This window comes from Pyrus communis, chromosome 10 (genome assembly GCF_041283825.1).
Source record: "Pyrus communis isolate YQ-2024b chromosome 10, ASM4128382v1, whole genome shotgun sequence".
NCBI classification, from domain to species: Eukaryota; Viridiplantae; Streptophyta; class Magnoliopsida; order Rosales; family Rosaceae; genus Pyrus; species Pyrus communis.
This window is the reverse complement of record NC_142574.1, coordinates 30,439,859-30,465,437: the sequence shown is the minus strand read 5'-3', so window position 1 is coordinate 30,465,437 and position 25,579 is coordinate 30,439,859. Positions and strand designations below refer to the sequence as shown.

At 39.9% G+C, this 25,579-nt stretch overlaps 5 protein-coding genes and 1 pseudogene across 7 annotated transcripts; 4 read left to right on the top strand and 2 right to left on the bottom strand.

Moving 5' to 3' along the window:
* Nucleotides 1-1,306: 1,306 nt before the first annotated feature.
* Nucleotides 1,307-5,107, top strand: LOC137729504 (DNA mismatch repair protein MutS, type 2). Its single transcript, XM_068468467.2, has 5 exons — nucleotides 1,307-1,939; nucleotides 2,145-3,093; nucleotides 3,176-3,700; nucleotides 3,838-4,299; nucleotides 4,575-5,107. The coding sequence occupies exons 1-5, from the start codon at nucleotides 1,404-1,406 to the stop codon at nucleotides 4,869-4,871; spliced, it is 2,769 nt and encodes a 922-aa protein (XP_068324568.2). The 5' UTR covers nucleotides 1,307-1,403; the 3' UTR covers nucleotides 4,872-5,107.
* A 605-nt stretch (nucleotides 5,108-5,712) lies between these two features.
* Nucleotides 5,713-7,355, top strand: LOC137727247 (stem-specific protein TSJT1-like). The gene is made up of 4 exons (XM_068466103.2): nucleotides 5,713-6,029; nucleotides 6,275-6,515; nucleotides 6,627-6,747; nucleotides 6,852-7,355. The coding sequence occupies exons 1-4, from the start codon at nucleotides 5,827-5,829 to the stop codon at nucleotides 7,064-7,066; spliced, it is 780 nt and encodes a 259-aa protein (XP_068322204.2). The 5' UTR covers nucleotides 5,713-5,826; the 3' UTR covers nucleotides 7,067-7,355.
* Nucleotides 7,356-11,600: 4,245 nt separating this feature from the next.
* On the top strand, nucleotides 11,601-16,108 carry LOC137729846 (putative nuclear RNA export factor SDE5). Of its 2 annotated transcripts, XM_088678798.1 has the most exons (12): nucleotides 11,601-11,735; nucleotides 12,140-12,733; nucleotides 13,319-13,344; nucleotides 13,487-13,564; nucleotides 13,985-14,049; nucleotides 14,139-14,401; nucleotides 14,628-14,710; nucleotides 14,836-14,892; nucleotides 15,174-15,241; nucleotides 15,347-15,453; nucleotides 15,535-15,608; nucleotides 15,690-16,108. In XM_088678798.1, the coding sequence occupies exons 2-12, from the start codon at nucleotides 12,175-12,177 to the stop codon at nucleotides 15,807-15,809; spliced, it is 1,500 nt and encodes a 499-aa protein (XP_088534924.1). In that variant the 5' UTR covers nucleotides 11,601-11,735; nucleotides 12,140-12,174; the 3' UTR covers nucleotides 15,810-16,108. The 2 variants fall into 2 exon arrangements, with proteins under 2 accessions (XP_088534924.1, XP_068324991.2); XM_068468890.2 differs by lacking the exon at nucleotides 11,601-11,735 and having other exon boundaries at nucleotides 11,895-12,733.
* Nucleotides 16,109-17,110: 1,002 nt separating this feature from the next.
* Nucleotides 17,111-19,988, top strand: LOC137727785 (monothiol glutaredoxin-S17). The gene is made up of 3 exons (XM_068466600.2): nucleotides 17,111-17,579; nucleotides 17,692-17,766; nucleotides 18,550-19,988. Exons 1-3 carry the CDS (start codon nucleotides 17,409-17,411, stop codon nucleotides 19,780-19,782), a joined length of 1,479 nt encoding a protein of 492 aa, XP_068322701.2. The 5' UTR covers nucleotides 17,111-17,408; the 3' UTR covers nucleotides 19,783-19,988.
* A 456-nt stretch (nucleotides 19,989-20,444) lies between these two features.
* Nucleotides 20,445-22,329, bottom strand: LOC137730182 (pentatricopeptide repeat-containing protein At4g21705, mitochondrial-like; annotated as a pseudogene). The gene is made up of 2 exons (XR_015951940.1): nucleotides 22,024-22,329; nucleotides 20,445-21,814 (listed from the first exon to the last, which is right to left on the bottom strand). The product of XR_015951940.1 is annotated as a pentatricopeptide repeat-containing protein At4g21705, mitochondrial-like (transcript).
* A 483-nt stretch (nucleotides 22,330-22,812) lies between these two features.
* LOC137727512 (heat stress transcription factor B-4d) lies at nucleotides 22,813-25,205 on the bottom strand. Its single transcript, XM_068466361.2, has 2 exons — nucleotides 24,781-25,205; nucleotides 22,813-23,360 (listed from the first exon to the last, which is right to left on the bottom strand). Exons 1-2 carry the CDS (start codon nucleotides 25,012-25,014, stop codon nucleotides 23,025-23,027), a joined length of 570 nt encoding a protein of 189 aa, XP_068322462.2. The 5' UTR covers nucleotides 25,015-25,205; the 3' UTR covers nucleotides 22,813-23,024.
* Between the last annotated feature and the right edge of the window lie 374 nt (nucleotides 25,206-25,579).

Sequence of the window (25,579 nt, the reverse complement as noted above, 5' to 3'; positions counted from 1 at the left end):
GACAATGTTCTAGGACTCACTACTATAGTTTTTCAATTTCCCTTTATTTCTTTAGTTTATGGCTCAAATATTCTATTAATATACATTTGTTGCTTAATAAACCATAAAACTGCTTCCAAATTACTTATAAAGTTTAACTTAATGGTCAGAAAAAAATATTTTGCAAAAATAAAAAATTTGCATTTTTGTCAGAAAACATGAGTGTTAGGCAGGCTCGACGCACGCGAAACGAGGCAGACTCAGTTCACACAGAACGAGGCGAACCGTGGCACACAAAACAAGGGAAGTTCTGCTTATGAAAAAACGGAACGGGCTTTAGGCACGCAAAATGGGGTGAGCTCCGTGAATAGAAAAAAAGACAGAATACGTCGCACAAATAGAGGTCAACCCTGCGCATGAAAAACGAGGCTAGCTCCAGGCACACCAAAACGACGCGGATTCCGTGCACGCAAAAAAGGCGGCGTTCTGGCACAGAAAACAAGGTGAGCTCTAGGCACGGAAAACGAGGTTGGCTCGGGGCATGCCAAAACGATGCGAGTTTCATGAAAGCAAAAAGAACGTGCTCTTGGGTGCTTAGAAAACGAGTCGGGCTCCATGTACGGAAAAATATATTGTGAATAACATGAATATGATAGTTTGTTGTGGTGGTATGAGAAATAAAAGAAAAATGTACAAAATGATTCAAATTCTTGAAAGTGCTAGAAAGTCACACATAACTTTGTTAGAACCAATCAAATATCAATTATATAATAAGTGAGTGAACTCACTTATGAAGGGGAATTAGATAAAGTGTATGGGCAATGTGGGACAATAATCCCTCATAAGTTCCAACAGACTCTAGTAGGAAGAGAAAAAGAATCTCAATTGTTTGGCACCGATTAGATGAAAAAAAGTTTCGTGGGGAAGGTGAAAGCTGTGTGTGACATTATAAAACTAGGCTAGCATCGGGCTCCAATCTTGGTTCTTCATCTTTATGTTCACATGTCAGAACATGTCCTGTATTGAAGACAAAGAAAAAGAGTTTAATGAATATGAGTTAATCGGTTATGAGTATGAGTATATTATTTATGTAATTACCAAACATGTAAATGGTGATGTTAATAAAAACTTAAGCGGTTATGAATAAATCAACCATAACCGTTGCTCATCCCAAAATGCAATGTGAAAAAATTAAAACTTACGACTCATTTTGAAAATCAAACTTGCCCCAAGTTGAATGCCAAAAATGAAGAGGGAAAAACGACATGTAGTTGGGAAAGGCGGAACGACCAAGCGACGTGCTTAAAAACTGGCGCCACGCCGCTGCCAGAAGAGTCTGAATGATACCGTTTCTTTCCCTCCACAGTTTTCTTCTGAGCGGATAAAATGCAAAAACCCATCGCCTCAAACCCACCAATTCCGCCATGTTCAACTCACTGAGTCAACTCGTTCCCTCGCTCGCTCCTCCACTGCAACTCACCGCCAACCTGTTCCTGGCCCGAGCCCTCAAACCCACCGCCGCCGCCGCCACTACCTCCTTCTCGCTCTCCAACTCGGCCGAGTCGCACTCCAGCCGACTCAGCCTCGCGCATTCCCTCCAATCCGAAACCCTAGAAACCCTAGAATGGGCCTCGGTCTGCAAGCAGCTCTCGGCGCTGGCGTCCACAGCCATGGGGTTCTCGACCGCGCAGAAGGCCCGGGTTCCACTCGGCCGGTCCAAGGAGGAGAGCCAGAAGCTTCTCGATCAGACGGCTGCCGCTGTGGATGCCATCGCGGCCATCGGTTCTCCACCCTCGGATTTCTCGGCCATCGAGAACGTCTCGGATATCGTGAGCTCCGCCGTCTCAGGCAAATTGCTTACCATTAACGAGCTCTGCGCTGTGCGCAGGACGCTGACTGCCGCGAAGGGATTGTTCGAAAAAGTGAAGGGCTTGGATTTGGGTGCAGATTGTACGGACAGGTATCGGTTCTATTGAGCTTTCCTTGTTTATTATTTAAAGTAATTAATTATTTTATTTTCGTTTTTATGAATATATTTGGGTTGAATTTTGAACACTGATTACATTGGGTTTAGTGAAGTACTTAATTTTAGTGATAAATTGATAAAAATGTTAAGACAACTCAAATTTTTATGATTTATTTTTTGTTAAGTTGTACTTGAACAGGTACTTGCCCCTGATTGAAATACTCAAGGATTGTGATTTCCTAGTAGAGTTAGAGAAAACGATAGGAGTATGTATAGATTGCAAGCTTTCGATAATACTTGACACAGCTAGCGAAGACTTAGAGATCATTAGGTCAGAGAGGAAGAGGAACATGGAAAATCTGGATTCTTTGCTGAAGGAAGTGTCAACCCAGATTTTTAAATCGAGCGGCATTGATAGCCCTTTGGTGACTATGCGGAGGGCTAGGATGTGCGTCGGCGTTAGGGCCACGCACAAACATTTGCTTCCAGGTTGCATAGTTTTGGATGCTAGTAGTTCCGGTGCAACATACTTTGTGGAACCTAAAGAGGCGGTGGAGTTGAACAACATGGAAGTGAGGCTTTCGAATGCTGAGAGAGCTGAGGAAATCGGCATTTTGAGCTTCCTTACATCTGAAATTGCGAAATCAGAAGTACTGATAATGTATTTGTTAGATAAAGTTTTGGAAGTGGATCTTGCTTTTGCTAGAGCTGCTTTTGCTCTGCGGATGAATGGGGTGTGTCCAATTTTTAGTTCCAATGACTTGTATTCTGGTGGAACCAGTTTTGTGGCGGCTGTAGATATAGAAGGGCTGCAACATCCATTGCTCCTCGAGTCATCCTTAAAAAATTTGTCTGATGCTTTTGCATCGAAAAATCCACTTTCCTCCAACAACGGAAATGGTGTAAAAATGAATTCTGGAAGTTTATCTGGTCGTGCATCTGATTTTCCAGTGCCAATAGATATCAAAATTGGATGTGGAACCAGAGTGGTTGTAATCTCAGGACCTAATACTGGGGGGAAAACAGCTTCCATGAAAACTTTGGGCTTGGCATCTCTCATGTCGAAGGCTGGCATGTATCTGCCTGCTAAAAACCACCCAAAGCTTCCGTGGTTTGATCTTGTTCTGGCGGACATTGGAGATCATCAGGTAGTTGTTTACCTTAATTATGGCAGAAACTCCTAGGTTCTTTAAGTTTTCATTTGTCTGACTATGGTTTTTTCGATTGAAGTCTCTGGAGCAAAATCTCTCAACTTTTAGTGGGCACATTTCGCGGATTCGTAATATATTGAAAGTGGCCTCAAAAGAATCACTTGTCCTCATTGACGAAATTGGCAGTGGAACCGATCCTTCAGAAGGTGTGGCTCTTTCCGCCAGCATCTTGCTATATCTCAAAGATCGTGTTGACTTAGCCGTTGTGACTACTCATTATGCGGATTTAAGTCGCCTGAAAGAAAAGGATAATCAATTTGAAAATGCAGCCATGGAATTTTCTCCAGAAACCTTACAACCTACTTACCGGATCCTCTGGGGAAGTACCGGTGATTCAAATGCATTGAGCATTGCTAAATCCATTGGTTTCAATCAACACGTAATTGAACATGCACAGAAATGGGTGGAGAGGTTAATGCCTGAAAAGCAACAAGAGCGAAAAGGTTTGCTATATCAGTCGTTAGTAGAGGAAAGGAACAGACTCGAAGCTCAGGCCAAAATGGCTGCATCTCTTCATTCAGATATCCTGGATATTTATCGTGAGGTAAATTAAAGATCCATGATGAGGCTCCTTATTTTCTTGCAATTTTCCTGCTGCTACCTTTTTTTTCTTTTTTGTTTTCTTGTTTTCTTGTTTCTGCATGGCTCTTTATGTCCTTATTTGCTTTTGTTAAATTGAAGATCCACGATGAGGCAGAAGATCTTGAGTTGCGCAAGAGAGCTCTTATGGCAAAGGAAACGCTACAGGTTCAGCAAGAAGTGCAGGCTGCAAAATCCCAAATGGAGACTGTACTGAAGGAGTTTGATAACCGACTCAAAATTGCTGCTGCTGATCAATTGAATTTGCTGATTAGGAAATCAGAAGCTGCAATTGCATCAGTCGTTGAAGCTCACTCCCCTGAGGATGATCTGTTGGTTAGTGAGACATCTGCTACTTCATACACACCGCAATTTGGAGAGCAAGTTTATTTGAAGCGACTGGGAGATAAGATAGCTACTGTAGTTGAAGCACCTGGAGATGATGGGACAGTCCTTGTACAATATGGTAAAATAAAGGTTCGCTTGAAGAAGAGCGACATTAGAGCTATCCCTAGCGCTGATAAGAATGCCACGCGTAGTTCTGTCCCACGTTTGAAGCAGCAGGTATATATCCCTTCTAATTGTTCCACATGCATGATTACAACTCGTCCCTGCCTGTATCTGTTTTGACTCCTCACACAAGTTCTAGACAAATTATTTGTTATGAATTGGTAATATTTGCTTGTGCATACACAAATGTATACTCCTGTACAAAACTGTACTTGGACATAACAGATGTGAGATGCTATTTTAGCGCAGACGAATGTCTATTACTGCGCTTCTGAGGGATACCATCAAACCCACTGATAGAATCTGATCATTTTGATTTGACGTTGTAGGTTGGGCGGAGTCGTAATGGGGAAACCGGAAGTGGGGAGCTATCCTGTGGTCCAGCGGTACAAACGTCAAAGAACACAGTGGATCTCCGCGGCATGAGGGCGGAGGAAGCTTCTTACCTCCTGGACATGGTCCTCTCTGCTAGAGAGTCCCAATCAGTTATCTTTGTCATACATGGAATGGGCACAGGGGTTGTTAAAGAGAGGGCACTTGAGATTTTGAAAAAACATCCCCGAGTTGCTAAGTACGAACCGGAGAGCTCAACGAATTACGGTTGTACAGTTGCTTACATCAAGTAAAAATGACGGTCAATGTTTCATACCGGGTTGAAGTGCTCTCACAATTTTGTAAGATCAAGATGATTGCAGAAGCATCATCTTGAACATGAGACTCCGGCTTATATTTTCCGGTCGGTTCGTGGGGGATTTGATTCATTTCTGTTGGTCGACTCTTTCCCACAATCTTCAACCATAAAACACAAAAAGCACGCATGTTAAGGGACGTTTAATAACCATTTTGATTTCTTTTGGTTTAAGTTCTCATTTTAAATCGATCCATCTTTATGCGTGCAAAACATTATGGACCTTAACCAAGTCGTTTATTTAGTACGAAGAATTTTTGTGTTTGACAGTTTGATCATATTTCTGATCCACTCACAAAAGAGTAAGATTTTTTATGAATTATTTGCCATCTCATGTTTTTAGTACAATATTTTATAATGTTGGTAGAAAATTAACGTTAAACTGTTAGATGTCAGAGTCTCATTTTGAAAAATTCTCGTTAGCATTTCCACGTAGAAAACTCATTTCTTTTTTTTTTTTTGCAAAGGGATCCAACAATTCACATGGACTGACGGTCCACCACAAGAGTCACTGCTTTGGTGAACAAGAGAGAAAATTAAAAATTTAATTTGACGCAAATCTCAAACTCCATGCAGAAGATGCTGAAGCCTGAAAGCATCAATTATTTTCTATTAGTTTTTATAGGAATTTGCAATTTAACCATGAAAGATTGTAACGTCGTCCACCACCTTTAAGTAGATGCCAAAATATTTTTGGCAATAATATGACTTGCCTTCTGCAGCATCCTCCACGTCTAAACCCTTAAAGCTGCCACATACATACTCCCACACAACACACGCACCAATCTTGGAAGCTAGCAAACTTGCTTTCTTCAGAATCTCAGATAAGCATTTGGGAAAAATAAACTAAGATTCATATATAGCTCTGTGTCGTTGGAGGTTTAGCCGGAAAAATGTTGACGGCTTTTGAGAAAGCGGTCGGAAAACCACCCGAGGAGCTGAGGGTTCCTTCGAATGTGGTGGAGAAGGCAAAGACCAGAGAGGAGATTTTGGAGATTTTCCAGTCGTCGTGTCCCGAGTCCACTGTTTACCACCTTTCTAATGGAAGTTTCATGGCTTTGTCACAGGACAATGAGAGTGTTCAGCCACACCCAAGGTATTAAGGGCTTGTTTGTTATGATTAAAAGCACTTTTTTGACAACTAAAAGCATTTATGGCATCGTTTTTTGCACTTGTTTAGCTTCCACATGGATTTTGATCAAGATCTGCAGGAAATGTCCGAGTTCTCACATCATATGATCCAGTCGTCTAGATCTTTTCTTGCACCAAGGTCTGCACGCAATATTGAAGCTCGAATTTCGCTACTTGATCAGTTTGTGTTACTTTTTTCTGTATTTGCAGATGCATTGTTGTCCTAGACGATGTCTTCTGCATTTTTATAGGCACTTTGGAAAACACTTCTGACCTGAGACGACACTACGGCCTTCCAAGACAAGCAACAGAAGCTATGGTCGTTGTTGAAGCCTATAAAGTCCTAAGAGATCGCGCACCCTACCCTCCGGATCAAGTCATCAAAGATCTACAAGGAAAATTCGCATTTATTCTCTTCGATACTAGAACTGATGCACTTTTTGCTGCCAGGGTGAGTTGTTTCCGAAATTACGTAGTATTGAAACGTATGATTCGATCGTTTGACATGATAAGGAAAACTTTAACGTTGTTTCTTCCACAATGCAACTTTTGCAAATGTTAGGACCGAGATGGAAGCGTGGAGCTTCACTGGGGAATGGCAGGTGATGGATCCCTAGTCTGCTCACACAATCTTGACATCATCATCGAGGCTTGTGGAAAATTTTGTTCACCTTTCCCTCCAGGTTAGTCCCAAAATCCGAATTGGGGACCCTCGTTTACATTTCCCTGCCTGAATTTGCGGTAACTTGACCTGAAGCTAAGTAAATGGTTTTAAATGGTCTAACAGGTTGCATATTCACAAGTGGAAGTGGGTTGATGAGCTTTGTTCATCCAATGCACAAGGTAAGGGCAATTAGGCTCGAAGACGACAATGGACAAGTTCGTGGAGTAACGTTTCAGGTGGATCTGTACACGCGAATTCCCAGCATTCCTCGCACTGGTAGTGCTTCAAATTGGGCCGACATAACTCTTGTCGAGGAGGAGAATAACATTCATCCCTGAGACTCTGCCTGCTAGCTACAATAAGTTGTATTTTCTAATTAACCGGTGAGTTTTAAACTAGACTGTATAATAAAAATAGAACAAGTTTAGTGGCTGTGCCATTATGTGGTCCTATTGCCCTTTAGAGGTCTTGAATGCTTCTATTTTTAAGGTCAAATGCATTGTTCGTCACTATGCGTAGACGCAGCTCACATTTGATCACTTTGTTTCACTCTGAAATTTCAGTCCAATTTCTAAGTTCCGTCAATAGAATTCGCGGTTCAAGGCCTTACACCTGTAGGCCGAAACACATTTTTCGTCACAAGTTTTGGGGTTGTTTTATTGAGCTTTTGTGAAACATAGTACACAATGATGCTTATATACACCAGATACACACACACACACACACACACACACACAGAGCATATTATTATATACATAGTTGAAGATCCTGGTCTGCCTAGCCTGATTGTGGAGCCACGGCAATGGCATCCATAACTTGTGGCACCATGGCCATGGCATCCGGAACTTGCACTCGAGAAGATTTGGAATTGCGGTTGCTTTTATCAGTTAGCGTCTTCCATTGTTCGTGTTTGTCCTCAATTTCATGGTTGGTATTTTGTTCATGGCTTTTGCTTGCCTCCATGTACATATTTGAGGTTGTAACTGTGGACATTGGAATCAGGAGTGGACGGGATCTAAGAATCAGCCAACTCCTTTTTGAAGGTGGCTGCATGTAGGGCGATGAACTTGTGGGCATAATTGACCTCCATTATCACCACCTAAAACGAAATCAACAAATGGAAAACCATCACCCGTTCCAGCATCCCTTCCTCCAGCCTTTATACGAAGGCAACTAGCTCCTCGGCGATCCTGTTCCTGTTCACCACCCAACCTTCTAGTCCTTCAGATTGGTCCGCCAAGGCGTTCTCCTCCTGTTTGTCCGAAGCCGGGCAAGGGTATCTGGTTTTTCAACTAGTGCTCTGTCCTTGCCAATCATGACCCTATGAGTATGGGCAGAACTTACTCCCCAGCCCAAGCCAAGTAATAGCAAATACAAATAGGCTATGCATATGCTTCCCCATTTTTTTGTGTTTTTGCCGCCTACTACTTTCTTTTGCCTATGTAGTACGTACCTCCTCCTTCTCCTCCTCCTCCTCCTCCTCCTTCTCCTCCTCCTCCTCCTACGTAGTACGTACCAACAACAAGAACGAGAATTGGAATCATTTGGATTCTTTATTTTTATGCATTTACTAATACAAATGAAATTGAAGAAGGTGCGATTTCCACCTTAAAATCCATAATCCAATGCTTGAAATTAGGGGGATAGTTGATCTGAATGCCTTTCACTACTTCTATAGACTGGACTTCATATATTTGAATCTAGTGTTGCTAGGTTTCTTCTCGTGGCTACATGGTTTAATTTGAGCCACCAAGTTCAAACACTTGAAAAATAACCAAAGTTGTTTATAGTATCTTTAAATTTGTCTATCCCAATAGTCCATGGTAGCTTTGTATACAGTTCCGCCCTTGCACAAGGAGTAGTCTCGTTCTTAGAGCGTTTTTAGATGTAAATGTTATGCAAACACTTACATAATAGGAAATGTAAATGTTGATGTTGCTCTAACCGATGAGAAAGACTTATATAACATGAGTATACTGTCACGATGTACTCGTGTCATGTAAGTTGTTCTCCTAATTAATGAATGTAAATGAGAGAATATAGATTTCAAAATTCATGTATATGCGTTTTCAGTCACTTTTGAACTCCGTGTGCAATCTCAGTCCAATTTCTAAGAGGCCTTAGGGCAAAACACACTTCTAGTCGCAAGTTTTGGGGGATTTTTATTGAACTTCTGTGAAACACAGTATTACACCAGAGATAATATATTTATAGAAGATCCTGGTCTGCCTAGCCTGATTGTGGGGCCATGGCAATGGCGTCCAGAACTTGTGGAGGTATGGCATCGATAGCATGCGCTTGACGCGATTCAGAATTGCGGTTGCTTTCATCTGTTGGCGTCTTCCATTGTTCATGTCCGTCTTCAATTTCATATGGTTGCCATTTTGTTCATGGCTTTTGCTTACCTCCCTGGATACATAGGCCGTTTTGAGATTGTTATGGTGAACAGTGGAATTAGCATCACTGCCTTGGCTGCCATAATGACCACCGCCTTCCCCCCCCCCCCCCCCCCCCCCCCGGGGTCACTTTCACCACCTTCGCCGCCACAATTGCTACCTCCATAGCTTCCACCACATCCACTGCCTTGGTAACCACAGCTACCACCACCGTCTCTGCATCCATATCCACCGCCCTGGTCAACACAATTACCACCACCTTCTCCGCATCCATATACACCATCTTGGCCACCGCCTTCACCACCACTATATCCACGCCCACCACAATTCCCCTCACCTCCGCCACCAAAACCTGGATTGAAACTAATACCAACTCCAATAATCCCACCTCGTATCTGTCCACCAAGTCCTCCTCCAATTATTTCTCCAAGCCCTCCCCCGATTTGTCCACCCAGCCCTCCTCCCATTTGTCCGCCAACTCCTCCTCCCATCTGTCCTCCACCAATGCCTCCTCCAATTTGCCCTCCAAGCCCTCCCCTCATTAGTCCGCCAAGCCCTCCTCCCATTTGTCCGCCAAGCCCTCCTCCTATTTGCCCTCCAAGCCCTCCTCCCATCTGTCCGCCGACCCCCCCTCCCATCTGCCCATCAAGCCCCCCTCCCATTTGTCCGCCAAGCCCTCCTCCAATTTGTCAGAAGCCAAGGGAATCTGGTTTATCAACTAGTAAAGCTTTATCCTTGCCAATATTAATTGCCCTGTGAGCAGAGCTCACTCCCCAGCTAAGTAACAGAAAATAAGCTACGGATGCCCTTTTTTTTGGTGTTGTCATCTTTAGCAACTTATTTTCTTTTGCCTATGATCTTCTAGTTCTTCTTGTTTAGGGTTTATATATAGTCAAGTCTGCATGCAGATCAGTATGTCTCTGTGAAAATGGCATAAAAAAGCAGTTTGTTGAGCAAAGCTACGGGAAGCAAGCAAATGAAGATGTATTTGGTTAGGGAAACCAGGGCAGATCAGAGAATTTGTAACTGTTTTGAACTAATAATATTTAGGTAATGCTAGAAAGACTAAGTTTGGACTAAATTTGCAAACTAAATGATGTGTCACCAATAGTAGTAAGTACGTTTATCAACGTTTAAATAATAAACCAATTATCAACTTTCATATCCTTTAGTTTTCAAAACTTTGTCTACAAATTTAATCTCCCTAGCATTACCCATAATATTTAACAATAAAAATAAAATAAAAACTGCAAATTTGAGTACGACGATCAAGTTGGCTAGAACGGTGTTATTTTTCTCTATACTCAAGTTCAAATTTACTTTTTTATTGTTTAGAGTAAATTAGAATATGTTGGAATAAAGAAAAAAAACCGAATTTATTTGATAATTTCTGCATGCAAGTAGGGTTTATGCGTAACGGTGGAAGTAAGAAAGCCTAGAAATGGCCTAATTAAAACCTAATTGAAATTAACGAGCTGCTTACATTGATAATTACCAATCAAATAATTCAGTAGGTAGTTTAACTATCTAATGAGTAGAAGAATTAACGGAGTAATTCACACTGTTTCACCTATCTTTGCACTAATTCAAACCGATTGCATGAATGAATCGATATGAGCCATCCATTTAATGACCGTTAAAGAAGAATTGAAATCAAAAGAAAAGAAAATTTGGTCGCGTCGACAGTTTTTTAGCAAATTAGGAGGGTGTTTTAGATGCCCCTTAGCCCCATCTCTTCTTCATTATTTGTGAGTTTGGTTTTTATTTTTTAAATTTTTTTTTGCTCGGGTTTGTGATTGTGGTTTGAAATTTTTGCGTTGCAATGCCTTCGTCGAATACAATGCATAGTTGATTTTCTTAGGGCAGCAACCCTTGTGTGGGGCCCATTATACAGATAATGTTTAGGTACTTACTAGTGAGTACACTAAGTACTCACTTTTTTTTATTATAGTCTAATGATATTTTAATACATGTTTTATTTCTATAATACTAATACTATTGCTGCATTAGATACTAGAATGAGTCATAACTAATATAGTCTTTAAAGAAAACATCCGTGGCATAAACTTTTATGTGTACTTGAAACATAATACGGTATATCACATGTTATAATATTATGACACGTGATGTACTACGTTGTGTTCCAGAAATATTAAAAAATCTCTCGTCAACCAAATGACATAACACACATATAAATCTTCTTATATTTCTTGATTTGGTATCGGGTATCAACTTAGATATAAAAATTTAATAAACATACCAAACATTCTCTCAATTTAATATCAAACAAGAAACTAATTTATCAAAACGGTTTGGTATAGTCTCCGTTAAGTCACTTTCACCCATTGATGCATATAAATCCATATATATCAACGACCACATATTACTTATGCGCGCATAAACGACTCTCCCTAACATCACATAATTTAGGCGATCAAATCCATGTATATTTGGTTGGTAATTAACCAGGTAGGCAATCACCAATCAGTACTTAAACTCTGAGACTTGACCACTCAATCTCAATCACTCAGTGGGCCAAAAAATTCAGTGTCTTTGGGAGTTCCTCAACAACTTCCATCGGAAGGAACGTGCTTTGGAAGGGAGAGAGCGAGTAAGCAAACAGCGAAGGCGCCAAAAGCATGCTGCTTTCTTCTGTTTCTTTGTTTTTGTTTTTCTAGTTTACTTTATTCTCTATTTTTTTTTTTTATATATACAAAATATTCTTCAATCCACTCACCCTCATAACTTCACTCGCATTCAGATTTTGTTCAAACCATTCAATTCAATATTATCACTGCTGTTGGATTTTTGAAAAAAGAAGAAAACAACAGCGTCTTTGAGTACCAAAAGCTTCAAACTTTGAGTCTACGAGTCCGAAATTCCGATTAATTCTTATGAATTTTAAATTTTCGTTCAAATGGGGTTGATTGTTTTGCATTCCTGATTCAAACCCAGAATTTTGTTTAGGGAAGAATCCACCTCTGTTGTTCTAATCAGTCTCGTCGTCTTCCCCAGAATCCATTTTTGTGTTACGTCGAGTTTCTGGGAAAATGGAGGCCTCTGGTTCGAACGGCGCGTCGAGTCTCGCTGACGATATGGCGCTGAGGGGTTTGCTGGAGGTGTTTGGGGCTGTGTTTTCTCTCGATCAAATCACTTCTGCGTATTGCAAGGCGGGGAAGAATGCTGACGACGCCGCCGAAGCTCTGGCTACCTCTGCACCCAATGGCGGAGAAACTTCCGGATTACCTGTCAATAGTATCTATAAGAAGCCGCCGTATCAAGAAAATGGGAATGGGAATAGGAACGGGAATGGGAATCCCAGAGCTTCAAAGCCGAAATATCGGCCGGTTTCGGTTGGTAGCGTTTCGAGCATTATTGGGAAGCAGTATGTGAAGGAAACGGCTCCGGCGCCGGCAAATGGGTCTAATGAAGCAACCAAGCCCTTGAAGCTGGACTCCAGTGTGTTGCCGATGTCGGGAATTTGGGTCGAAAACGATGAGTCTAGTTCCTCAAGGGATGAACGGCTCCACCAGGGCATCGAGGATTTTCTGTTCAGTATGCTTGGAGTTGGGTTCAAGCTAGAGAGGGATCAGATTCGGCAAGTTCTTGGTAAAGTTCGATCCTTATTGCTCTGTTTTGAGATTTTCAGTTTGTCTTGTTCTTTGGTTTATAAATTTACATGAAGGTTAGTCTTTACGAGTATGAAATGGTTGTTGAAATTGTTAAGGATGATTTGAATTTTCTCTAGCATAATGTGGTTTATTAGTTTTGATGAATTCGCTCGTGTAGGATTTCTCAAATGGAAATGATATAATGCTTTTACAGTTAGACGCTCTCACTCACTCACTTGAAGTATCGTACACACTCATGGTTATCGGAGTTGGGAGTGAAGAGTGGGAAGAAAGAACATTGAAGTGTAGAGGGCAAGAGTGAGTTGGTTTAGAGAAGGAAGACGAGAGTAAAAGTAAGAAAATGATTAAGTTGGGGCAATGTATGATCCTTATACCGTAATTAAAAGAAAGACTTAGTGCATGAACTGAGTGTTGAAAGTTTTGATTGCAATCTGTTTGATGGTTGTAGATTTAAGATGACTACTTTGGATCCAATTGATGGATGTTAGTGGTGTATTTAAGCGTTGTTTGTTCAATGACCTTAATGTATGAACGCTAATCCTGGTTTATTTGGAATATGCAGATAGTTGTAGATATGATATGGAAAAGGTACACTAAACGCTTTTTACTTTTCGAAACCTGAAGGGCAGTTTCTTTACAACTGTCGTAGCCTTTTCGTTACTATGTGATGTATGTGTAAAATAATTTTCCCATTTGCTGATGTTATACAATTCCTTTTAATACCATTCAGAGCATGGAAAAACTGATTAATCTGCCAGCATCAACTTCCGAGAAAAGGAACGAACTCGTCAGAAAATCCAGTGAGAAGGTTAGTAACACTTCCAAAACGGGATTTGTGTGCCTTCTGATTTCTAAACAATAACATGTCAAGCTGCATCACTAATGTACATCCCAATCAGTTCTTCAGAAAAGTTAATTCAATTATAATATAATTTGTTTAAGCTTTTGGATTTCTTAACTTCATATAAGGAGGTAAAGACGAAGAGAGCTCACACTTCATGTAAGTGGATGTACTCATGCAGTTTTGTGCAGCTGTTGTAATCAATATTTGAAAGTAAAAATGTCTTTATTGCTTTGTCATAGTTTTGATGGACAGGGTGGCTCATTTTGTGTAGCATTTAGGTTTTAGGTACTGTAAGATCTAGTCCATGAAATCGGTTCGGCATGCTTAGTAAATTGTACTTTGGTATTTATCTCCCTTTCCGTCTTATTTGAGATTATTGTCCAGTCTGCAGATTTGTCACTGAAATATGAAGTATCATCCGACAGAAATTCCAAAAACTCCACCGAAGTGTATGCATTTTCAATACTTTAGTTATAGTTCATTAGTTCCTAGTTTATTATAACAACCACTCTGATTTGTCTGTACTCGTCTCATGCAGTAACAGAGATAGTGCTTCAAATACAAACGGAGCAGAATTTACTGGACAGCAAAAGGAGAGAAATGATCTCGAGAAGGATATTCTGGCTTCTCTGTTTTGTGCTTCCGAGAGAACCGAGGAGAGACCAGTGGAGAGACCAAGAAGAACAATAAAGTCAGGGAGTGGATATGGAGCATATGGACAACTAGTTGCTGAACCTCCGAACGATTTCATTTCAGAGTACAAGTCAGCTGTTGTGTATCAACATCATCATGGCGAGGATGGTATGCACCCTTTTCTATATATGGGGGAAACTTCATTTCCCTAATATCCTTTGTGGAGGGAATGGTGCCCTTAAGAATTTATTCAATTCCTATGAAGTCCAGATTAATCCAAAAGACATATTGAGGCCGTAGCTAATTTCCATGTGTGTTGCTCGTGTCAATTTGTCTGTCAAATTCATTTTATGCTTGTATTTTCCTTTATAATTAAAGTGTGCTAGAACTACAGATGCAGATGACGAAGATAGCTACCAGGTTCTCCGTAGATCTGTGAAGGAGTATCGGAGTACAATGAAGGACTATTACCAGGCTGTATGTATCTTTTTATGGCTTATCTTATGTGCAATTGTTTGATATATAAAACATGGAGGGTGGTGTCTCTTAGTAGCCTTCAATTTTTACACACTATTGAGTAAGGATATCATTTCGTTTGTTAGGCTGTAGCCGCGTTTGCTAAGGAGGATCATGATCGAGCTTACAAACTTCTAGAACAAGTAACGTTTCCATCTTTATGTTATGAAGTGATTGGATATGATTTGTATTTTTTTCATACAAATAAAAGAAAAAGAACTAGATTCTGTAACAAAGAATGACAGCATCTTGTGACTGTGCTTCAAAAATTGAACGAGGCGTAGTTTGATACAGAACCTGACCTGCTCATGCATCTAAGCTCAAATTATAAGATATCAAATTTTCAAGTGTAGAACAACACCCTCATTAGTAATTTTCTTTGCGTCGAGAAAATTAATTTATGACTTCTATTGTGCTACTGCAGGGACATTTTTTCCTCAAAAAGGCGCGTGAAGCAGAGGATGAGTCGAATGAAGTGATTCTGAAAACTAGGTTAGAATCCATTTTCTCATAAGTTCTGTCATCTGTTGCTTTGTATTCCTTGTCAGAAATGCTAATTATTATCTTCTTTTTTTCGTTTATTTTGTTACTTGTCAGAAATGTTGAGACTCAAGGTGAAATAGTGCTTGACTTGCAAGAACGCAGTGCCAAGGAGGCAATACGTCTTTTGAAGTGTCAAATTTCCTCATTTTCTGGTATCTCATGTAAGTAATTGTTCTTGTGTTCCTATTTTTCTTTTAGCTTCTTTTCATGTTTATTGAAATCGTCTCTTATCTTCGAGTCAGCAATCAAGTATCTGAAGGTCATATGCGATACAAAAGAGGAAGATATCTCAAAAGGATCTCGAAGACGATCATTGGTAAGACTGATTCATAATTATTTGCTGCATCTGTTTAGCAAATGCTTCATTATTTGAATTTTGTATTTCGAATTGACACAGGTTCTGAAGCTACTGGAGGAAGAATCGATTAAGTGGACCGAAGGAGAAAATGCTGGAACAATACTAATCCAATTAGACAGTGTTAATCGAAAGCAATTAACATTTCTCACAAAGAAATGAATTCAAGTGCTTTCTCGAAAAGGTGCTTATGAGATTGAGATTTAGGGATGATCGACGACCAAATCGTTGGAGGAGAAAGTAACAAAATTTTGCGAAATGTGATTAAGATTTTGAAAGGAGCTGGAACTGATGATGTATACTTTCTTTTGAGCAGTGAAAATCTCCACTTACCAAAGAAAAAAGAAGAGGCATTTGCAATGTATTGGCTTGGGACTAAACTTTTATTTTATCTTTTGTTTGAAATCTTGGATTGAATGTTTCAGATTTACTCACACGGGTAATGTTCTTTTATCTTGTTAGATTGTGAATTTAAGCCATGCATTAAAGTAATAATTAACCAAATGCATCGTTTATATTTACAATTCGATAACATAACGTGTCAAGATTCAAGCATTGCAAGAAAATGTTTTCTATCGTCACCTGTCGGACGCTCTAAAAATAATTTAAAATTAATTAAAATTTCATTTATACATCCATCCATACAAAAGTTAAAAGCAAACAACTTAGAGATTATTTCTAATGTTCAAACTTGCAAAGTTGAAATTAAATTACAAGACGTATACCAAAACTTCAACAACAACAAAAAATAAAAAAAATAAAAATAGTGCTATCATTCTTTATCCATAAAAACCCGATAACAAGCTTCAAGTATAGTTATTCCAAAATATATATATGATATAATAATATGAAGTGAGATTGGTAGTATGTGCATGGGCAAATTTTGCTCGAAATTGAGTTAGATTTAGATTGACATGGACGGGCAAGGCATTAAATCAACACAACTCAACCTAATAAAAGATTTAATTGAGGTCGGGTTGAGTTTAAGAGGGTTATTAAATTGAGTTAGACACAATCGAATTCAAGTTGATCCAACTTAAGTTGCACCCCTACAGTAGAGTTAGCGGAGGCACATGCCCAACTAAAACTCACTGGATGAGGATACTCTCTAGATCCTCTTTGTGGAATCTGGAGATCAATCAACCGTGTCCGTTTATTGTACAATGTGCGATTATTTTTTGTTAAGTAATATTTATATTTAATTTTAAATTCAAAATAATTTATAACCGCACGATATAAGATAAACGAACGCGATTGATTGATCATCTGAATCCCCACAAAGAGGATCCGGAAAGGATCATTTTCCAGGAATTGGATCCTCTCCTGAGCAGAAGATCAGGATCCTCCTGATCCACTAACATGGGCCGTTGGATTTTGATCCAACAGCTACAATTATTAAAATTTTTAGAGAAACTCTCTGTTTGTAGCCGTTGGATCAAAATCTAACGACTTGTGTTAATGAGTCAGGAGGATCCTAATCTCCTGCTGAGGAGAGGATCCAATTCCCTTTTCCAAACTCACCAAGCAATATCGTGAGGATAGGACTCACACCTACACGATAGAGGAATCAATCCCAAGAGAAATCAACGGCGAGAGATGATCCATCGCATACCTCCACGATTCGTCAGCTGAAAGAATACGCTCGCAAAAGCCCATGGTCATTCTGCTCTGATATAATAAGCAGCTTCAAAACCCTCACACACTCTCTCTCTCTCGCGCTTTTGGTTTTGGGGTTTCCGAATTCAGCAGACTCCATTCTCGATGGGTGGCTCAGTGAAGGATGTGCAGTCGAAGAAGGAGCTCGATAGCTTGGTTCACGGCGGCGCGCCGGTGGTTCTGCACTTCTGGGCGTCGTGGTGTGAAGCTTCCAAGCACATGGACGAGGTTTTCGCCCATCTGTCCACCGATTTCCCTCACGCCCATTTCTTAAGGGTAACGTTTTATCCTCTGCTCTAAAGGTTTTTGCTTTTTCTGCTGTGTGTGTGTGTGTGTGTGTGTATTTCTTAATTTAAATTTTAATCTACTTTTGGTTGTAAACTTGTAGGTTGAAGCTGAGGAACAGCCGGAGATATCCGAGGCCTATTCGGTTTCTGCTGTGCCGTTTTTCGCCTTTGTGAAGGTATGCTTATTGGTTTATAGGTGTTTTCTTGGTGATTGTGATGCTGCCTGTGTGATTTTTGAATAAGCATGATTAGGTTGTTCAATTTCGAATGCGAAAACAGGTTTTACATTTGGTTAATCAGGTTGTGTGAATGTGGTGGGGTATTTAATTTGCATCTGGTGGCAGGTGGTTTACAATTGAGTTAGGGGTTTATTGTTTTTGTTAATTATAGGATAATAGCGGCGGTATGATTGTTTCTAAAGAGAATTAAGTATTAATACGCTCCGTTTATGATGCCAAACTCCAAATTTGAGAGAGGGTGGTAGAAGTTCAATTGGAACACTTTGTTAGTGTGTGTGACTGGAGAAGGACTAGGATCTGAGGATGGTAACATGGATTGCGATGTGTATATCAGATATTAAAAGAAGCCTTATGTTACACCTTACCAATTTGAATCGCTATCCGCCCCGAAGAATTACTAGATGTGAGAGAATTTTGGATGGTGATTTGGTTTGTTATACTTCGACTTGAGACGTGCTCTGTCAAGATAACCAGGCCTGCTACTTTCAAGTTATTTGTCGCAGGATGATTTATGACTCAAGAGTTTGGAAGATGAAGTAGTGCAAGCTTAGTTGTCACATGCAATATAGTGATACTCATTCTAATCGGATAAGTGATAAAGCGTGTAAAGTTTGAATTTACTTAGATAATCCCATATGAACGCTGTTAATGAGCTTTAGTAATTAATTCTGTGTATTTTTCTTCTCATGGTCATTTTCTGTTTGTGTTTTCATTTGTCAGGACGGAAAGGTTGACGATACATTAGAAGGCGCAGATCCATCCAGTTTGGCCAATAAAGTTGCTAGGATTGCGGGATCAATTAACCCTGGAGAACCTGCTGCTCCTGCAAGCCTTGGGATGGCTGCTGGACCGACCATACTCGAAACAGTCCAAGAGTTAGCAAGAGAAAATGGTTCTTCCCAGGTGAAAACTCAAGTGCAAAATGGCCCTGCTGATGCCTTGAAAAGGCGGTTGCAGCAGCTGATTGACTCCAATCCAGTCATGCTTTTCATGAAAGGTAGCCCTGAGGCGCCCCAATGTGGATTCAGCCAAAAAGTTGTTGACATTTTGAAGGAAGATAATGTCAAATATGGAAGTTTCGATATTCTTTCGGACAGTGAAGTCAGGGAGGGGTTGAAGAAGTATTCTAACTGGCCAACATTTCCGCAGCTTTACTGCAAAGGCGAGCTTCTTGGTGGGTGTGACATAGCAATTTCAATGCATGAGAGTGGTGAATTAAAGGAAGTTTTCAGAGACCATGGAATTGATACTACTGATTCTGCTGGGGCAAAAGTAACTGAAGCTGGAAGCGGAAAGGGTGGAATCTCAGCATCTACTGGTGTGAGTGAAACTCTTAACTCTCGACTCGAAAGCCTGATTAATAAAAGCCCTGTTGTGCTGTTTATGAAGGGAAAACCAGATGAACCTAAGTGTGGTTTCAGCCGAAAGGTGGTCGATATCCTTGTGCAAGAAAAGGTGGACTTTGAGAGTTTTGATATTCTCTCTGATGAAGAAGTCCGTCAAGGGCTTAAGGTTTATTCAAACTGGTCCAGTTATCCTCAACTGTACATCAAAGGTGAACTAATTGGTGGATCAGATATTGTGTTGGAGATGCAAAAGAGTGGTGAGCTCAAGAAGGTTTTGGCAGAGAAAGGGATTGTTCCGAAAGATACACTTGAAGATCGTTTAAAGAAATTGATTACTTCTTCACCAGTGATGGTCTTCATCAAGGGCACACCCGATGCACCCAGATGCGGTTTTAGTTCCAAGGTCGTGAATGCCCTTAGAGAAGAGGGTGTGAGTTTTGGGTCCTTTGATATTTTATCCGACGAGGATGTGAGGCAGGGACTCAAAGTCTTCTCCAACTGGCCAACGTATCCTCAGCTATATTACAAAGGTGAGCTGATCGGAGGTTGTGATATCGTGATGGAGCTGAAAAGCAACGGAGAGCTTAAAGCTACTCTGACAGAGTGAAGCGCTGTCTCGTTTTATCAAATAATCCCGGCAAAGCAATTTTTATTCTGATGTTATGCAGTGTCTGCTGACATTATACACATTCCAAAAGTTTGCTTGAGATGCTGTCTTATTAAACGCTTTCATATGTTTTCCTGTGTAATCGACGATTGCAAATTTGGGGTTATTTGGCATAGTTCTAAGCAAGATCATCAAGTTTATCGGTTGCTGCTTTTGCTTTTTGCTCAAATTTTAGTTGTTGCCATATGGTACCTTTGGACGTTTTGCATGCTTCGGCTGAATTTTGTCCCATAATTTTATGTTGATTTGTTCATCTAATTGCTAAAATTAAAAGGCAGTGGAGGAAATGAGATTTCTTAAATGATTTAGAGATTGTTTGGAATTGCTTTTTAAATCGCTAGAAGGGCTTTTGTGAAAACACTTTTGGAATCAATTTTTAGTAAACATGCAAGGAAATTTTGAAAAAAACACTTAAATGCTTCCTGCAAGAAGCATAAACTGGTGCTTCGTGCAGAAAATACTTTGAAATCAAGAAACATTTTTTTCTACAACACGCTTTTCAGTCATTTTAATAACACTTTCTGAAGGAGCTCTAAATAGTTGTCTTGTGTGATAGATTTTCTGTTTCTCAGCTTGAAAATTCTAAAACAACTGATAGGGTCCGATGAATGGTAAGAATGCTTTTATGGCATATAACATTTTTCTCACAGCACTCGGCAAAATCTTACGAAATCTCAACAATCGCATTTTTCACATAAATTGTTAGGGTTTTTAATCGCGAAACTCCACAAAAACCGTCTTAAAATCTGTTTTCGCAGAACTTTCGCCACGCCCTAAGATTCCACAGATGTTCTAATCTGCGGAGATGTGTTATTTTTTTCTCTAGTGGCAAAGAAGTTCTCTGTTTCTTCGTCATCAACATCAATTTCATCAGCTTCCATACGATCCGTAACACTACTTACTTCTTTACCCTCTCTGACACATGCCTAAGCATGATACATGTGCTTGTTCACTGGGATGACATTACTCAACGCCCCAACAAAAGCTTCCGTATCTTCGGCACTGCCTTCATCACCAAGCCAACTCAATACGGTTGTCACAACTCGAAGGTTAGGTTTCCACCGTTTCTCGGAAGACAGACAGAGAGCCGCCTTCATGCACTCGAAAGCCTTCTCCGTCTCACTCCTATTTGCATACCCGGCAGCCACTATTTCCCAACTTCTCACGGTGGTTGCTTTTCCCTTCTCCATCAAGTCTTCAAGCAGAGCTTCTTCTCTCCCATACAATCCCTTTACCGTGTAGCCTATAACGAGAGTTTGTGGCAGCCGAAAATCATAACAGTTTCCGGACAATTCCCACTCCTCCATCACCTTCTCTTACAAGCACTATTCCCAACACCCCATAATCTCAAAACTTCACCCTTATTCCCCATACTCGCGAGCGAAATCAGATGATTGTAGCCAAGTCCGTCTTTGCTTTCCAGCCTCTCTTCTGACTTCTTTAAAGCATCCATTGCCTTGTCGGTTTGGCCTTCTTTTATATAGAAATTGGCAACGACAGCATATGTGTTCCAGTCCACAACGATGTGAGGCTGGCTTTCCATCACTTTAAAAACCTTCTCCATTCCTTCAAGATCAGACCTCACACCATACGAATTGATGCAGAATCTATAGCTGAAGTTGTCGGGGAGGGATATTGTTCTCCTTCATCTCAGCTAGAACGCACGGGACCTTCTCATGCTGGCCAACATTCGTATACAAACACATGATGTCGTTGTAGGTTCGAGGTGAAGAAACAAATACCATCTCCTTCATTTTGCGCAAATGAGCAAGGGACTTATCCACTTGGCGCTGCCAGACATAGCAATTCAAAAGAGCACCATAAGTCTTGAAGTTCTTATCTTCCTCCCTCAACTTATCGAAATATTCTTCGCGGAAACAAACCCGCGCACCTTCCCAATCTAATCCAGCTGCACGGCATGCTCAACCGGCGAAAATATGCATATCCCCTTCTGATTCAGCCACTCCGAAATCTGCAACCTATAACACATTACTACAAAAGCAGAGGACTTTCCAATTACTTTTAATACAAACAAACACATTATCCAACCAAAATCCTAATTCCCACTCTCACTCACTTTCTTTAACTAATATTAGTTACCTTGATGCTTGTTTCAATTTTCTTCCATTTTCTGAGCAACCAAACAGGGGATAACGCAAATTGCAAGGGAAGAGAGAAAACCTGGAGGGCTTGTGAGAAGCGTTTCCGCTTGCGGAGGTCGTGAATGATGCGCTGAAGCTCCGAGACTCGGACCTTGTTGCCATTGAAGACCCAGTCGTCGAGCTCCGGAACCACGTTCAGGCTAGGGTTTCCGAGCGGACTGATTTTGTTGTATTGGGTCGGCTTCTTGGTCCTGCTCGTGTAGTAGGACCTGCTCGCCATCGCATTTTGGATTAGGGTTTTGGCGAAGAGCTTCGGATCCATGGTTTAGAGTTTAGGGTTTTTGGAGTTGGGGGAGAAGAACCAGAGTAATGAAAATGAAGGGGGCTTTTAGAGAAAAAAGGCTAAAATGTTTCAGAAATTGGGCCTCGTAGTTGGGCTGGTCTAGTTAAATATGGGCTAGTGGGTTTATGCAGAAAAGGTAAATAATTTTCCTAGAAAAAGTTAAATATATTTATGAGAAATAACCATGTGAGGTTCAATAGTGGGTGAATTTAATGGTGTTTAAAATGTGGTGTTATGGATCCATCCTCTTTACTGTAATACTTACATCCACCCTCTAGATTGATTTTGAATCCCATTATGATAAACTTTCTTTATTTAATCGAACAATAAAAATAATCAGAATCATTTGTTTTTTTATTTAATTCAAGTTGATTTGAAGTCCGTTTAGTTATTTAACTTGTCCACCAACAATTAGTATTCTCGTGATGAATTGCCAATTTCTTTTATTCATACAAATGGCTAAAACGGTTGTCCACTCGAATGAAATTGTTTAGAGATATCGTTTCAATTACGACACATGTCCAGTGAAATAATGTCACGTTAGTCCAATAACAGTTATATGATTAGATTGGTAATTTTACATAACATTGTCACGGTCACACCCAAAAGCTTCTCGTGAATTCGGCTTAGCTCGATGGTTATTTCATAATTTGACAAAACCTTGATACCAAAACCAAGAAGACCCTGCAGAAGGGCAGCATAGATTCCATAAAGCCAAACTAATTTGTAGTGTGCCATCAGCATCGTACATTGTTCTGATGGTCGTCCATGCACTGAGCAACGCAGTCCAACAGCTTACTTTCAAGTGTTTTGAACTGAGCTATTTGCACCTGCAGCTCCAACTTCTGCTTTCTCAGGTTCTTATTCTCCTCCATTAATAGGAGGCAGTTGTTTTCTTCTGCTGCTGCCACTGCAGTGCTTGTGCTCCCACTCTCTTCTGAAGCCTTTAGATACACTGGAAAAGCACTTGGTTCGCATTTCTTCCTGGTGATCTCCACTAGCATCTCCCTGCAGCCCTTCTGGAATTTCTCATGCTTAAATTCCCACTCTTTTCGTGATGTTTTTTTGAATCCCTGCTTTAGGGTTTGAGGGTTAGGATCACAAGTTAAAATAGCTAAACTTCTGACTAATGTTGGGGCTGCTTTTATAGGAAGCACTTTTGCTCATAAGCAAGCACAAACCAAGCCTATGATTTGAGTGTGTTGTAACCCATTCGAATTACGGGATAAAAAAATAACCTAGGATATATGTAGCTCATCGTTCATGATCATAAGCTCTTTTACTAGAAGCACAACCAAATTTTCACCAAGAACGCAAGTGCTTCTTTAAGACTTCAAAAAGTACTAAAAAATAGGATTGTAATTGAAAAAGCTTAATTATTTTTACCAAATATTGTAAAAAAAAAAATAAATAAAGACGTCTTTAACTATTTTAAAAGCGCTCACAAACCAAGCATACACATCTTTTACCTAAAATTCTTGTCGTTGGACTAAGAAAACAATTTTGTTTTGGGAGGATGGTATTAGACAAAATTGAAGAGGCCAAATTCCTGCAAAAGGATAAAAGGGTACCTACTACGATTAGACTTGTTTATTCCAAAACCAAATTTAGCCATTGAACCGCTAATGATTGCTAATTAGACTACAAACAGACGGATGCGCATGGATTTGAAAATAATTGATTGAAAATAATTAAGATAAGGGACAATAAGATTTTACCTTAGCTAAAATAGTTGAGGGGTCCAGGGAAATACTGTGATCAAAAGGAAAATAGGTAAAAATGGATTTATTTTGGAAATTCTAGTGTGAAACTGAGAAATTCTCTCTTTTTTTTCCTCTCTCACGTTACGTCAAATTAAGTAACATGAGAATTATAGAAAACATGTTAAGATGAGATAAATCTGCAGTTACACCAGGTATTTCTCATAGTGAGTATAAGTTTATGGTTTATTATCCAATAATTATATTTTCTTGTTGTTTGACTACTGTTGTACAGGGAGAGGTATAAGTTGGAGAAAAGTTAGGGTTACAATTATAAAACTAATTGGCAATATAAGAAATAGTTCAATTTCTTATAAGCATCAGCAAGGTCCCTCTCAATACTCATTCTCACGTGTGGCAAATTTTCAAGCTTAAAACAATACAAATCGATGATGCGAAGCATATGTGTCTGTTGGACTTCACACGAAGGACAACCTACTCTAACCAAATAGAAAACCATCGTCCTCAATCCAAGCAATCTTTTAATGAGTAGACCAGTAAATGGTTCAAACCCTGATTTTATTCTCTAATCTATGAAATACTGGGTTTTTAATCAAGTGATAAGAAATAACCAAAGATAACATTCTTAACTTTCTAAACCTTCGATAAGATACATATATTTTCCATAAATGTATTATTTGTATAAAGATAGAATGCTAAATCTAGCCGATGAAATTTTGAGTTCAAGTCTAATAGACCGAAATTGTTGAGATAGAAAGAAAAGGCGACTCACATAGGTATTAAGCTGGCGAATGAAGCTGGAGAAATTGCTGTGCTTGAAATATTTAGGCAACAAGAGCTCTGAGAAATCATCAGGAGACCATACTATAAATCCAGTGCCCTCTACATTCCATGACACAATATTTCTCTTCCCACCACCATCTCCTCCGTCATTTTCTTCTAGCAAATCGAACGTCTTCGACAGAAACGGAGCGGTGCTTCTTGTCCGGGAAGATTTTGTAGCCATGGATGGCTGGCTAGCTAGCTAGCTTTTGAATCTTTTGTTTCCTAGTACGGCCTCTTCTTCATACCATGCTCTTCACCCTCTAGCTTTTGGAAACTATTAGCCAATGGCGTAGAAGGTGGACTGCTTCCTTTGGCTTTCTTTTTCTTTGCCCTTTCTTTAAGTTTCTTAGTTCATGCAACTTTCCCAAAAGCCTAATTTATAGCATGGATATTATATCATTTTTGGAAAATGCATGGTGATGTGAGTAGATGGAGGCATAGAACTTTCATTATTCTCTCCTTGGACAATGGCACGTGGAGGATCTATAAGGAGTACTCGTTGAGTGTAAGCCAAGGCCACACTTAATTAGTAGTTGTCCTTAACTACACGCCTCAGTATTTTGGAGGCATTTTTTCTTTATAGTACTCGTGATCGATGAGAATACTAAAGGAACGTTGGACAATTTTATGTTTAACAAATAACAATAATAAAAGCAAGAGCGATTGCATATACTGATACTTTCGTGAATCTATTAGTGTTGAAACTTATTTATCTTTATTTTAGATGAATAATGAAATATATGGTC

Bases quoted from the DNA above. Each gene is read 5' to 3' on its own strand.
- LOC137727785 (XM_068466600.2), top strand. From the start codon at position 17,409: ATGGGTGGCTCAGTGAAGGATGTGCAGTCGAAGAAGGAGCTCGATAGC. The intron at 17,580-17,691 runs GTAACGTTTTAT...GTAAACTTGTAG, and splicing joins CTCACGCCCATTTCTTAAGG to GTTGAAGCTGAGGAACAGCC. The intron at 17,767-18,549 runs GTATGCTTATTG...TTCATTTGTCAG, and splicing joins CGTTTTTCGCCTTTGTGAAG to GACGGAAAGGTTGACGATAC.
- LOC137727247 (XM_068466103.2), top strand. From the start codon at position 5,827: ATGTTGACGGCTTTTGAGAAAGCGGTCGGAAAACCACCCGAGGAGCTG. The intron at 6,516-6,626 runs GTGAGTTGTTTC...TGCAAATGTTAG, and splicing joins ATGCACTTTTTGCTGCCAGG to GACCGAGATGGAAGCGTGGA. The intron at 6,748-6,851 runs GTTAGTCCCAAA...ATGGTCTAACAG, and splicing joins TTGTTCACCTTTCCCTCCAG to GTTGCATATTCACAAGTGGA.
- LOC137727512 (XM_068466361.2), bottom strand. From the start codon at position 25,014: ATGGCTACAAAATCTTCCCGGACAAGAAGCACCGCTCCGTTTCTGTCG. The intron at 23,361-24,780 runs GTGAGTCGCCTT...ACCCTAAAGCAG, and splicing joins TTCGCCAGCTTAATACCTAT to GGATTCAAAAAAACATCACG.
- LOC137729846 (XM_088678798.1), top strand. From the start codon at position 12,175: ATGGAGGCCTCTGGTTCGAACGGCGCGTCGAGTCTCGCTGACGATATG. The intron at 15,242-15,346 runs GTTAGAATCCAT...GTTACTTGTCAG, and splicing joins GAAGTGATTCTGAAAACTAG to AAATGTTGAGACTCAAGGTG. The intron at 15,609-15,689 runs GTAAGACTGATT...GAATTGACACAG, and splicing joins GATCTCGAAGACGATCATTG to GTTCTGAAGCTACTGGAGGA.
- LOC137729504 (XM_068468467.2), top strand. From the start codon at position 1,404: ATGTTCAACTCACTGAGTCAACTCGTTCCCTCGCTCGCTCCTCCACTG. The intron at 3,094-3,175 runs GTAGTTGTTTAC...TTTCGATTGAAG, and splicing joins CGGACATTGGAGATCATCAG to TCTCTGGAGCAAAATCTCTC. The intron at 4,300-4,574 runs GTATATATCCCT...TTGACGTTGTAG, and splicing joins TCCCACGTTTGAAGCAGCAG to GTTGGGCGGAGTCGTAATGG.